The sequence below is a fragment of the Lynx canadensis genome, chromosome E3 (assembly GCF_007474595.2).
Source record: "Lynx canadensis isolate LIC74 chromosome E3, mLynCan4.pri.v2, whole genome shotgun sequence".
In the NCBI taxonomy this organism is placed as follows: domain Eukaryota; kingdom Metazoa; phylum Chordata; class Mammalia; order Carnivora; family Felidae; genus Lynx; species Lynx canadensis.
In genome coordinates, this window is record NC_044318.1 from 30,117,225 (window position 1) to 30,129,268 (window position 12,044).

The following is a 12,044-nucleotide window of genomic DNA, read 5'->3' on the forward strand; positions in this document are numbered from 1 at the left end:
TCCGACAGGCCTCCCTTGTCCCGTTCCACTTATGACTGTCTGATGCCGAACTGGTTCACACACCTATGTTACTCACCTGGGCCCTGAATGCATTTCTGTTTGGGCCTTCTAGATCCCTAGATCCTGAAAGTGTCGCGTTTGCATGTATGCCCTCACCTGCCAGTCGCATTGCAGGCCAAAATCACCGCCTTCGTGGACGTGAGATTCTTGCAGAGGAAGACAGACCCACCAATCAACCAACCAACAAAACATAAACATATTCTTGGGGCGCCTGGGTGACGCAGTCGGTTAAGCGTCCGACTTCAGCCAGGTCACGATCTCGCGGTCCGTGGGTTCGAGCCCCGCGTCAGGCTCTGGGCTGACGGCTCGGAGCCTGGAGCCTGTTTCCGATTCTGTGTCTCCCTCTCTCTCTGCCCCTCCCCCGTTCATGCTCTGTCTCTGTCTGTCCCAAAAATAAATAAAAACGTTGAAAAAAAAATTAAAAAAAAAAACAACATAAACATATTCTTTATTAGAGGGTGATCAATTCTTTCGTGGAAACAAAGCGGGAAGGGAGGGGATCAGCCAGCTCTAAGAGCTACCAGACCCCTGTGTGTAAATGAGGGGGCCTCGGAATGCTCCGACCTGACCTCACAGACGAGGAGGGCTGAGCGAGAGAATGTGGGAGGGCAGAGCCGGAGTCTTCCTCAGAAAGAGCCTTCCCAGACTGCCCCAGCAGGTAAACCTGACCCATCACGTCCCCAAATTATTCTGCCAAAGAGCAAAGCGCCAGCAACTTTAACCTAGACGGTTTCACACCAGTCAGCCAGTAAGGGGAAGCGTCCCAGGCCACGGTCACGGGCACGCTGTCTCTGCGGTGGGAAGCCCTTCGGATCATTTCAGACTTTTCGCTAATTCGGCCTTCGCAGCCCCCAGCACCCTCCCTCGCGCGGGCTAAACGGCTACCTCATTAGATCTGCATACATGACCCCTCTCGACCGGACTCCTGGTGACTGCGCCTGCCTTATCTCTCGCCTCTCCTCCCTCACATTTTCCGCTCCAGCAAAGCCAAACACAGCCCAGTGGGGGCTTTCACGCTTCTGTGCTTTGGACACGCTGTTCCTTCTGCCTGGAAGGCCTCGGGGCTCCGGCCCCGCCCCCCTCCTCGGCGAGCTCCCATGCATCCTTCAGAACCCAGTCCGGATGACCCCTTCCCCCAGGAAGCCTCCGCTGGACCCCTCGGCCCCACCTCTGCCGCAGCACCCATCTCTGGTTTGCTTCTCCGCACCCTAACCAGAGGTTTCTAGCAATCTCCCACCCCCCACCCCCAGACCCGGGCCTCCTCCCGCGCCGGGGCTGTGCGGGCTGCTCGCTCGCACCCCGGGGCGCCAGGTCCCGAGCTCGGGCTCGGAGTGAGAGCTCGCAGCTAGGCCCAGGCTGGCCCGATTGGCCCCCGGCCTGCTCCGCACCACCCCACCCCAACCCCCACTCCTACCCCGCCTCCCCTGCGGCCCGGCGGGCGCCCGCGCTGCTGCCTTCCGCGGGCGCCGGGCCGGCCCCTTGCGCGGCCGCCCAGCCCCCGACAGCCCCGGCCGGCGGCGCCCCGGCCGCGCGCGACTACAAGTCCCGGCACGCCCCGCCGCGGCCGCGCATGCCCAGCGGGCCGGCGTTTGAGTGGCAAGTTGTTTGTTACAGCGAACACCAGCTGCTCTCCGCGCCGGGCGCCGCGCGCCGCCGCTCCGCCAGCGCTGCCGCCCTCGCCCGCCGCCCGCCCGCCGCCCGCCCGCCGCCCGCGGCCCCTCGCGGCTCGGCGGGCCTCCCCTTTGTCCGCCCCGGGCCGCCCGGCGCCGAGCTCCCGGTCCCCGGGCCGGCCGCCCGCGGCGCTCGGTGCCGGCAGGGCGCGCAGGGGGCGGGGGCCGCGGCTCGCCCCCCGCCGATGAGCCGCCGCGGAGCGCGGGCGGACGATGGAACTCCACATCCTGGAGCACCGGCTGCAAGTTGCCAGCGTCGCCAAGGAGAGCATCCCGCTCTTCACCTACGGCCTGATCAAACTTGCCTTCCTGTCCTCCAAGACCAGGTGAGCGCGCGGGGACGCGGCGCCGGCCGGGGAGAGACAAAGAGGCGCACCCGGGCGGCTGTCCTCGCCGCCGCGGCTCGGAAAACAACTTCGAGCCCCGGGGAGCGCCCCCGCCCCGCCGCCCGCCTTGTTTTCGACGAAGCCGCCCGATCTGCCCTCGAGCGGGGTCCTTCCACCCCGAGCCCCGCCTCGATGCACCCCCGCCGCCGTCTCCCGCCCCCCCCCACCCCCCGCCGCATCTCGGCCCGCTCCCTCCCATCCCCTCCCCGAGATCCGAAGGGCCGGGGAGGCTGCAGTGACGAATCCGTGAATGAATGAACGAACGAATGAATGAATGAAAAACAGGTGTGGGGACGCGGCAGTGGAAAAAACAAACTAACACCCCCATCCCCCAATCCCTCGGCTGGGCCGGCCCCCGTAGCCAGGGCCGGGGGAGGGATTCTGCTGAGCGCGGCTACCCAGAGAGCAGAAAATCATAAAATCATTAGTGGGTGTTTATCTCAAGGTGTCTGTGAGGGCTGCGGACGGCGCGGGAGGCCGGGGGGAGGGCCCGAGGAGGGGCTGCGGGTGAGGGTCGCGGTGCTTCTGTCTCCTCCAGGTCCAGGAAGGTTGGGGGGGGGGGTGTTGCCGAACCGTGGAAGGGGGAGGAGCAGGCGTGTTTATGGCTCAGCCTCGAGGCTGGGCTTGGATGCTGCAGGGGGAAAAATAGTTGAAGGCCTTGGGAGGTTGGGGAAGAAACAAACAAACAAAAAAAACCAAGTTGGATTTTCTCCTGCCGGGTCAGGATCTGACTGTGTGAGCCCCCCGTGGGTGCTTGGTTTGGGGTGTGTTTTTTATGGTGCCGGAGCCCCGTGGAGTGTGAGCGCGAGCTGGCCGCTGTAACTTAAATCCCTTGTTTGTCCACCATTGTGACTGTTCAAAGCCATGAAGTTGTTGCTGGTTGGGTCTTTCGGGGTTGGGGCCGAGGCGGTTCCCCCTGGCTGCAAAATGAATGAGTACATTACAGGTCAAGGTTAAGGTTAAAATGACAGGCCCCTAAGGCTGCCCCCTTGGGCGCTGAGCCCAGGGAAGCTCTGGGGATGCAGGGAAATAATTCCATCGGAGCCTCTTATCTGCCTGTTAAAGTTCTTGCCTGGAAATCTCACTTTGATGTGTGTGTCTGAGCGGGCAGTTTAGTCCCGCCATTGTTTGCCAGATGGAGCGAGCCAGATCCGCCGGTGGGATCTTGTATACTTTCTTCTCCCGGCTGGGCTGCTCGGTGGGGTATGGAGGGTTGAAAACCTCTCCTTTGCTGGACCCTGGGCTCCTTTGATGGCAGAGGTAATTATTAAACAGGTCATTTGAAAACAAAAGCCAACAGCTGAAATTCTGAACCTTCCCCCCCCCTCGGCCCCCCTCTGGCTCTTGACCCCCCCCAACCCTCCTCTACCTGCCCTCTGCCCCCCACTCCCTAGCCTGTCTTGCGCTTCCAAGGCTGGAGGTGAGAGAAACCGGCCTTGTTTTTCCAACCCTTGGCCCTCAGCCCCAGGCAGCCCCCTGGCTGATGTGCCGGCTACCATTCAAACCAGGATGATGACTCAGGCTGTGGCTGTGTGGGGCCTGGGTGGGTGCTGGGAGGAGGGGGCATTTGGGGGCTTCTTAGAAGGGCAGCAAAGAGCCCCTCCCTCTGCCCCTCACCTTCTGTGTAGGGACTGGCCCTCTTCAGCCCCCACCGCAGGGTCCAGTCTAGAGGACTCACAGACATGCTGGGAGGGGGGAGCGGGAGGGGGGGAAGGAGGTGGGGGGAGCAGTGAGCCCCTGCTGACCTGTCGGACCACAGAATTGAGTCCTGAGTCCCCCTTCTCTGTCCCCTGCTGGAGGCAGCTGGTCTGTGGCCCAGGTGACCAGTCCAGGCTCCAGATGACTCAGAGGTCAAAGGTCATCCCCGTCTCCAGGGTCTGGCTCCAAGAAGGTGCTTGCCTCTTCTGCACTCTGGGCCGGAACACTGCCTTCAGGTTGCCCCTAGCCCCTCACTGCCTGAGTGACCGTGACCGTGACCGTGACCGTGACCATGGCAGGGTCCCTTTCCTCCTCTGGCTCTCCTTCTGTCTGTAATGGAGACAGCACCATCTGGCCCCCTGCTTCTCCCAGGGCTGCCGTGTGCAGCATGGAATGATTGTGGCCGTTGGCTTTTTAGCAAGTAGAAGGGGTGTTGGGTGTGGATGTGTGATCGAAGCTATTTTCAATAAAAAGTCCTCCAGGGCAAACTTTTGCTCCTTTTTGATTCTTCCACCAGCCCCTGCCCCCAAGTGGTGGCCCATAGCCCTGTCGTTTGCCCCACCCCTCCCCCAACCTAACTTTAGCCCAAACTAGTGCAGTATAGACGCTACAGCCCCCTCCCCCAGCGTCTCTGTTAACAGATTCTCCACCGCTTCCTGTAGGGTCATATCCTTGGCACGGCCTTTGGGATCTGGATCCAGAATCCTCGATCTTTACCCATTCTGGCCAATACTCTGGTCACCCACAGTTTCCTTTTCCTTCCCTTCACACCTCTGTGCTTTCGTAGTTCCGATTCTGCCCGGAAACATGCCCCTCTGCCAGTAAACTTCTGTTCACCCCTCAAGAGGTAGTGATACCACCCTGAACCTTTCCTGACATCCCCCGCCCCCACTTCTCTTTATCCCCAGCACTTAATCACTTTTTCCCTCTACTTTCCACCTGGGTGGAGGGTTGGGGAAAGACGTCGCATTGGCAGGGACCCCACTCTGGGTGGGGGTGCCGCTGGATCTAAGAGATGCCGAGATACCCTGCCCCTCCCTCTTCCGAGCCCAGAGCCTGATGGGAGAGAAGGAAGACACGGTTACAATAGAGCAAGGTGGAGTCAGGGAAGGGGGTCAGGTGGGGTAGCAGACAGGCCTGCGGGAAGCCTGGGAGGCTCCCTGCAGGAGGCGGCATGGGACCTTAGGGCTTTCAAATAGGAGTTAGCCAGGCGGGAAGGGGATCCTAGTCCAAGTTCCTGCACACGCCGGTCCACCGCTCCGCGAATTGGGTTTTTACAAAACCTCCTCTGCAAAGAAGGAGTCTGAGGCTCAGAGGTCAGGTGGCTTGCTCAAGGTCACGCAGGTGAAGTGGCAGAGGCAGGATTCGAAGCCGCAGCTTTCTGGCTGAAGCCCAGAGACTTGCTATTCCAGGTTCAACAGTTAGGTCCAGCTCTCCTGTGGGCTGCACGCTGTTCCAGAGCCTTTAGGAGCACAGAGCCCAAGCCCTAGGCTTCCTGTATCCCTTCCGCCCTGCCCCTGTGGGCCTTTTCTCTCCCAGGAATGCTCACCGCTCTGCTCGGCTCGCCGCTGGTCACCTGCCACCTCCACTTGGCACTTCCACACCGCCCCGTTCAGGTGCTCCCTCCCTGTTCAGCCGTCGTCCTGCACAGTGTATTGTTGGCTTCTTTCTCTCCCACCCAGACGCCAGCCTTACCCTCAGGAAGTTTTTTGAGAGTCGTTTTACTCACTACTTCCCTCCACCCCCACCCAGTACCAGAGATACTGGAGCAAACCTTTGATTTCACTCTCCCTTACCAAGAGGTACAGATGCCGGGTTTGGAGAAGGAAGGCGGCTTGCTCAAGGTCACACAGCTGGGAAGAGACAGAATTGGGATTTGAACCAGGTCCTTTCTCCGCTGTGCTCAGCACACTGCTTTGTAGGCACTTAGTAGCTGCCTGTTTGATGGATGTCCGACTCCTGCACAGAGTGACCCAGATTTCAGCCAGTCCCGTCGGAGTGCCCTGGGGGCTGAAAGAGGCACCTGGAGAAGCGAGACCCAGCGCCCCCTGCCCCCTGCCGAGGTGTAGGGCAGCATCTGGGTATGGCTGGATCCCACCCACGGCACCGCGCGGGAGGGCGAGACCCTGAGTGAATAAAATCAAGGCCATCCACGGAACTTCTCTGCCTTCCCGGTAACCTGGGGCTCTGCAGCCCAGCTGAGGGCTCACTGCAGCCCTGCCCGCCCCTCCCCAGCCTCACCTGTCCCGGCCTCAGCCACAGAGATTATTTCTCCTGCGTGCACGCGCGTGTGCACGCACACACGCCCTATGGCCCAAAGCCTCAGACCTTTGTTCTGTCTGCCCGGGATGTTATTCTTTACCCTTCCCCCTTCCTCCGCCGGCTCATTCTTTTTAGATTCCATTTTCACCTCACCTCCTCCAAGAAGTCTTCCCTGAGTGCACAAGCCGAGCTTAGACCCTTCCTTCGCGACGATGGGCTTGATCTCAAGAAGGTCCCAGCCGCGAGATATCAGCAGGCTGCTTTGGGCTGCAGATAACAAAAAGCCTTGACTTCTCTGGCCTAAATAAGAAGTGTGTGTGATAAGAGGTTGGGAGTCAGGGCTGCTCTAAGGTTAATAACTTAAAGGCTTGATGATGTCCTCAAGGACCCAGGTCTCCCCGTCTTTGTCTTTGGCCATCCTTGGCATGACGGTGTGGCTCCCTCTGGAATGGCCGGGGCAGCTGCAGGCTTTATTGGCAGCTCAGGAGGAAACCGAAGGGAGGGAAAGGCCCCTTGCCTCCAGAATGTCTCTGAGAAACCTCTCCAGGAACACTTCCCAGCCCCGCTCTGCTCCTGCATCGACTCCTGGAGCAGAACTGGGTCACATGAACAGGCCTGCACCAGTCACTGCGCAGGGGATGAGACCATCGCAGACCAATCAGGATCCATCACTGCAGGAGGGGCCCACCGCCTGGGGGCTCAGGGCCAGGGGCGGGTGGAAGCCCACCAGTGTCCTGTAGGACTCAGATTTGCTCTCCGCGGCCCTGTAAGGCAGAGCTGGGGTCCACTGATGAGTATATAGTGAAAACTGTGACCGCTCCAAGTCGGAGTTGGAATATTCCCATTCTACAGATGAGGAAAGCAAGGAACACACAGAAGGGGCAGGGCTGGGATTTGAACCCAAGAAGTAAGGCGGTAAAAGCTGTCCTGATGACCAGGCAGCCAGGCCTAAGGGCCCGCCGGCTTGGATGCCCCGTCCCCAGGGGCCACTTAGCAGAGGTGCCGCTGAGAGGTCACAGCAGCAGAGGGAGGACAGGGGCAAGGTCATCATCCTGAGATGCATTCAGGTGGCAGGAAGCTGTAAGACCCCCTCCACACCCCCCCCTTTTTTTTTTTTGCCCATAAAATGCTCTTATCTTTAAATTCCACCCAAGGAAGTGCATCTCATTCGACTGGCAGAAAAAGCGCCCAGGTGAGTATGTGGTAAGCAGGTGCCCACAAAAACCCACACCGCCCACCTGGGCCAGACCCACAGTCTGCAGGTGTCGGGTGCGTTCTGACCTGTGCGCGCCCGTTCGTGTTGCTGCCTGTGGGAAATCTTGCCGACAAGCCATAGTGAGCGCTGAAGATTTAAGAGGCATTTCTAGGAGGGGTGCCTGGGTGGCTCAGTCGATGAGCATCTGACTCCTAATATCGGCTCAGGTCGTGATCTCACAGTCGTGGCATTGCGGCATATAGATAGATAGATAGATAGATAGATAGATAGATAGATAGTCGTGATCTCACAGTCGTGGCATTGCGGCATATAGATAGATAGATAGATAGATAGATAGGTAGATAGACAGACAGACAGACAGACAGGCATATATAGGCATATAGATAGATAAATAGATAGACAGATAGATAAATTTTAAAAGGAGGCATCTCTAAGAGAAAAGCTCAAAATTGCAAAAAGTCCATCCAAAGCCCTCATCGTTTTCCTGAGTGCCTTGGGCTGAGGCCACCACTTGCTTGCAGTTTAGGGAAAGGTGGGCTAGCAGCGGTGTCCGGGCCTGGGACCGGGCACCTCGGGTGGCATCCCAGCACTGCTGCCTCCTGGCTGTGTGACCTTGGGCAAGTTGCTTGACGTCTCTGTGCTGTCAGTTTCTTACCTCTCTAACGGGGATCATGATCATGCCTACTGTCTAGGCCGCCGTGAGGACTTAACAAGACATGACAAGCGCTTCAGCGGAGTCTGGTCCGCTATAAGCTCCGATGAGCGTTAGCTGAGAGAAAATGCCCTGGTTAAGCTGGCGAGTGCCAGGGCGGAGGTGGAAAAGCCCAGGGTTAGGAGACTTTTTACGGCTCCGCACATGCATACACTCTGATTCTAGCAAGTGGAGATTCTGTCACTGCTCTCCAGGAACCTGCCTGAGGACCTGGGTCGCTTAGCCTCGGCAAGGGGCAGCCAAAATGCTATAGGACCCCAGAGCTGCAAGCGGGTAAAGCTTCCTGGAGGAGACGGCACCATTTGAGCTGAGCCGGGGCAGAATGGGAGGACGGCAGGGGGTGGAGGGGTGGAGGATGCGGGAAGACAGGCAGCTGGAGGGGGTGGGCACTGGTGGGTCCGGAGGGTATGCGTGGAGAGCACGGGGTGGCCCCAGCTGCCGGGCGCCAGGTATGGAAGGCACAGCATTGTCCTTGGCCTGCCCCACATCCAGCTGTTTGGCGTGGTCTACCTGTCCTCGCCCGTGCCCACTGCTCCCGCCATGGCCCGTCCTTCTCATCTCTCCCCTGATTTAGCCAGACAGCTCTCCCCTGGGTCCCTCCGCCTCCAGGGCTGTGCAAGTGGCGAGCACAGCCAGAGCATTCCGGGCAGGGGACACAGCACGAGCAAAGGCCTGGAGCCTGGAAGGAGAGGTGCGTAAAGAGTGCAGGCTGTGACTTGTGGTCGGTGGGACGACAACTTGTGCTTGGTGCACATGGCTGTTTCGTTCATGCAGAAACCCGGCAGCGTGCACCTGCTGTGTGCAGGGCCCAGCGGGAAACACAAACGGAGCTTTTGTCCAGTGGGGAGAAAAGGTGCATTCTCCACCCGAGATCAAGGGTGAGAAACCCAGAGGAAGGGGGCAGTGGGTCAGGTAGGGGCTGAGCGGAGGCCGTGTGGCCCCACTGGAGTCTGGTGCTGGGGCAGATGTCACGGTTCACTCTGCTTTGCTCAAAAGCCCTTCTCAGACCATCCCCTGCTTCTCCCCTGGCATCGTGAATGCTCAGTCTGATTTCCTCTGTCCTGTCTGGCTCTGTCCCGTCTCTGCAGCACACACGCCCTATTTTAGAAGCGGTAGTTGTTAAACATCCGAAATTCTTCAACGCTTTTCCCTTCCGAAGCCAGGGCTCCCCTTCATTGAAGCGGGGCCTGGATTAGCGACTTTCTTTGAACAAGCAGAAGGTGGCAGAAATGACGGTGTAAGCCTCCGAGCCTCGGACGTAAACGGATAGCTTCTGCCTGGCCGTGTCTCTCAGTCTCAGTCTCCCTGTCTCCCTCGGGTCCCTTGTTCCATGGGGGCAGCTGCCATGTCGCAAGGACAGCGAAGGAGCCCCGTGGAGGGGGGACTGAGGCCTCCCACCGACAGCGAGGCACCTTGAAAACAGACCCTGCCGCCTCAGGCAAGCCTTCCAGTGAGCACAGCCTTGGCCAGCACTTGACTGCAGCCTCCTAAGAGGTCCTCCTCCGCAAGTTCCCACTTTCCTAACCCCTAGGACCTGCGAGAGACATAGAAGTTGGACGTACTTTCAAGCCACTGAGTTTTTTGGGTAATTTGTTACGCAACAAGTAACTCACACAGTGACTGCAATTTATCACCCGCACGGGGACACTTTGGAGAATGACAGGGCGCACTAAAAATAATTACCCTGGACAACAGGGCAAACCAGAATGTGTGGTCACTACAGCTTTAGTCCAGCCCGACAGCCCTCACCGGTCCTCAGACTGAACACGGATGACCCCGGGGGTTGGCTCCTGCCTCACCTCCTCCAGGAAGCCACCCTGAGGCTGGGTGAGTGGTGTCCTGGGATCACTGGCACCTCGGGGTACAGACTAGGAGGACTGATCCCCTCTGTCCTCACTCCAGGTGCACGTCCAGGCCTTAGGACCAGCGCTCTATGGCACCGATTCATTTCTGCCCAGAGCCTGTGGGGTTTTTTCTTACGACGACCTCTGGGGGTACAAGGAACCAGCCCCGGATGGACCCGCCCGGTCCCGCCAGTGCTTGGGGCCCATTCTGATCGTCCAGCAACCAGACAGGCCCACCGAGATGTATGGCAGCTGACCGTGCACAGTTTGTTGTGAGTGCGTTCGATGAAAACGTTTAAGGGGAGGGGCGCCTGGATGGCTCAGTTGTTCGAGCGTCCGGCTCTTGATTTCGGCTCAGGTCACCATCTTGCGATTTGTGGGTTTGAGACCCGCCTAGGGCTGTGCGCTGATGGTGTGGAGCCTGCTCCGAATTCTCTCTCTCTCTCTCTCTCTCTCTCTCTGCCCCTCCCCTACTTGCTCTCACTGTCTCTCTCAAAATAAATAAACTTAAAGAACTTACAAGGGGAAACTCACCTCTAGATGCCTTACATCATCCTTGCCTTAAATGCGATATGTTGGACATACTCCGACCTCTGAGCTCTATGCTTAAGATCTATGCTTAAACCCATGTTTATGGGCTTCAGTATTCATAATATAGCCCAGAGGCAAAAGCAGCTTTGTGTCCGTCCACGGGTCATGTGTGGTGCATACGTTCAATGGAATACCCGTCAGCCTTAAAAAGGAAGGAGGTTCTGACACCTGCTACACCGTGGATGAACCCGGAGGGCGTTACGCCGAGTGGAATAAGCCATTCACAAAAGGACATATAGAGTACTGCCCGATGCCACTCACATGACGTACTTAGAGCGGCCGGATGTGTAGACACAGAAAGTAGAACGACGGCCGCCAGGGCCTGGGGAGAGGGGGGGATCAGCTGGGGAGGTTGTTGTTTAGCGCGTGCTGAGTTTCTGTTTTGCAAAATAAAGAGAGTTCCGGGGAGATGTCGCACAGCGAGGTGATGCACATAACGCTACCGACCTGCGCACTTAGAAACGGTTCAGGTGGTGAGTTTTATATCACGTATGCTTTGCAAAAATTTTATGAAAAGAGAAAAAAAGCCCCAGGAGCCTGGAGAGCATGTGGAAGCCGAAGGGCTGGATGGCGGATTCAGGCGGAGGGAAGGAGCTGACATCCGGCAAGACAGCTGCTCAGAACGTGTTCTCTGTTAGCTCGCTTGGTCCTCACCGTGGCCCTAATCACGTAGGTACGGTCACTGGCCCCATTTCCCAGAGGAGGAAACTGAGGCATCGCACGGATCAGTTCCTTGCCCCAGATCACAGAGGCCAATAAGGGAAGAGTAGGGGGTGTTTTATTTTGTTTTTCAAAGTTTATTTATTGTGAAAGAGAGAGAGAGAGAGAGAGAGACGAGCAGGGGAGGGGCAGAGAGGATCCGCAGCGGACTCTGTGCTGACAGCGGGGAGCCCGACGCGGGGCTCGAACTCATGAACCGTGAGATGGTGACCTGAGCCAAGGTTGGACGCTCAACCGACTGAGCCACTCAGGCGCCTCAGAGTAGGGTTTTTTGTTTTTTTTTTTAATAACCGCTTTACTGAGATCTAATTCACATACCATGCAGTTCCCTGTCTTCAAGTTTACAACTTGGTGGCATCCACTGTGCTCACAGAGTTGTGCAACCATCACACCTGTCTAATTCCAACACATTCTCGTCACCCGCAAGAAACCACACCCGTTAAGCAGTGCCCGCCCTCCCCCCAGCCTTCCCCAGCCCCCGGCAACACCTGTCTACCTTCCGTCTGTCTCTGTGCATTTGCCTCTTCCGGACATTTCTTTTCAAGGCAGTCGCACCACATGGTTCTTTGCGACCGGCTTCCTTCACTTGGCGTTCTGTTTTCAAGGCTCCTTCACGCTGTGGCTTGTGTCGGGATGCCGTTCCTTTTCACGACTGAATAATACTCCACTGTATGGCCGTGTCGCCTTTTGTTTATTCGCCCACGGATGGCCATGTGGAATGGCATGGTTTGGCCGTCATGACTAACACTGCTGTGGACACCTGTGTGCACTTGTTGGCGTCGCCCTGTGTTTCCGTCGCTCTTGGGTGTTTGTGTACCTGGGAATGGGCGTAGACATCATACGCCATCGCACGGTGACTCTGCGCTTGACATTTTTGGACACGAT

General features: G+C 58.1%; 1 protein-coding gene across 1 annotated transcript in view; it reads left to right on the forward strand.

Moving 5' to 3' along the window:
- The first annotated feature begins 1,901 nt into the window (after nucleotides 1–1,901).
- Nucleotides 1,902–12,044, forward strand: part of CASTOR2 (cytosolic arginine sensor for mTORC1 subunit 2) — a 58,398-nt gene continuing 48,255 nt past the window's right edge. The window contains exon 1 of the mRNA XM_030300791.1: nucleotides 1,902–2,056. Coding sequence (XP_030156651.1) covers nucleotides 1,944–2,056 — 113 coding nt within the window. The 5' untranslated portion in view covers nucleotides 1,902–1,943. The remainder of the gene's footprint in view (nucleotides 2,057–12,044) is intronic.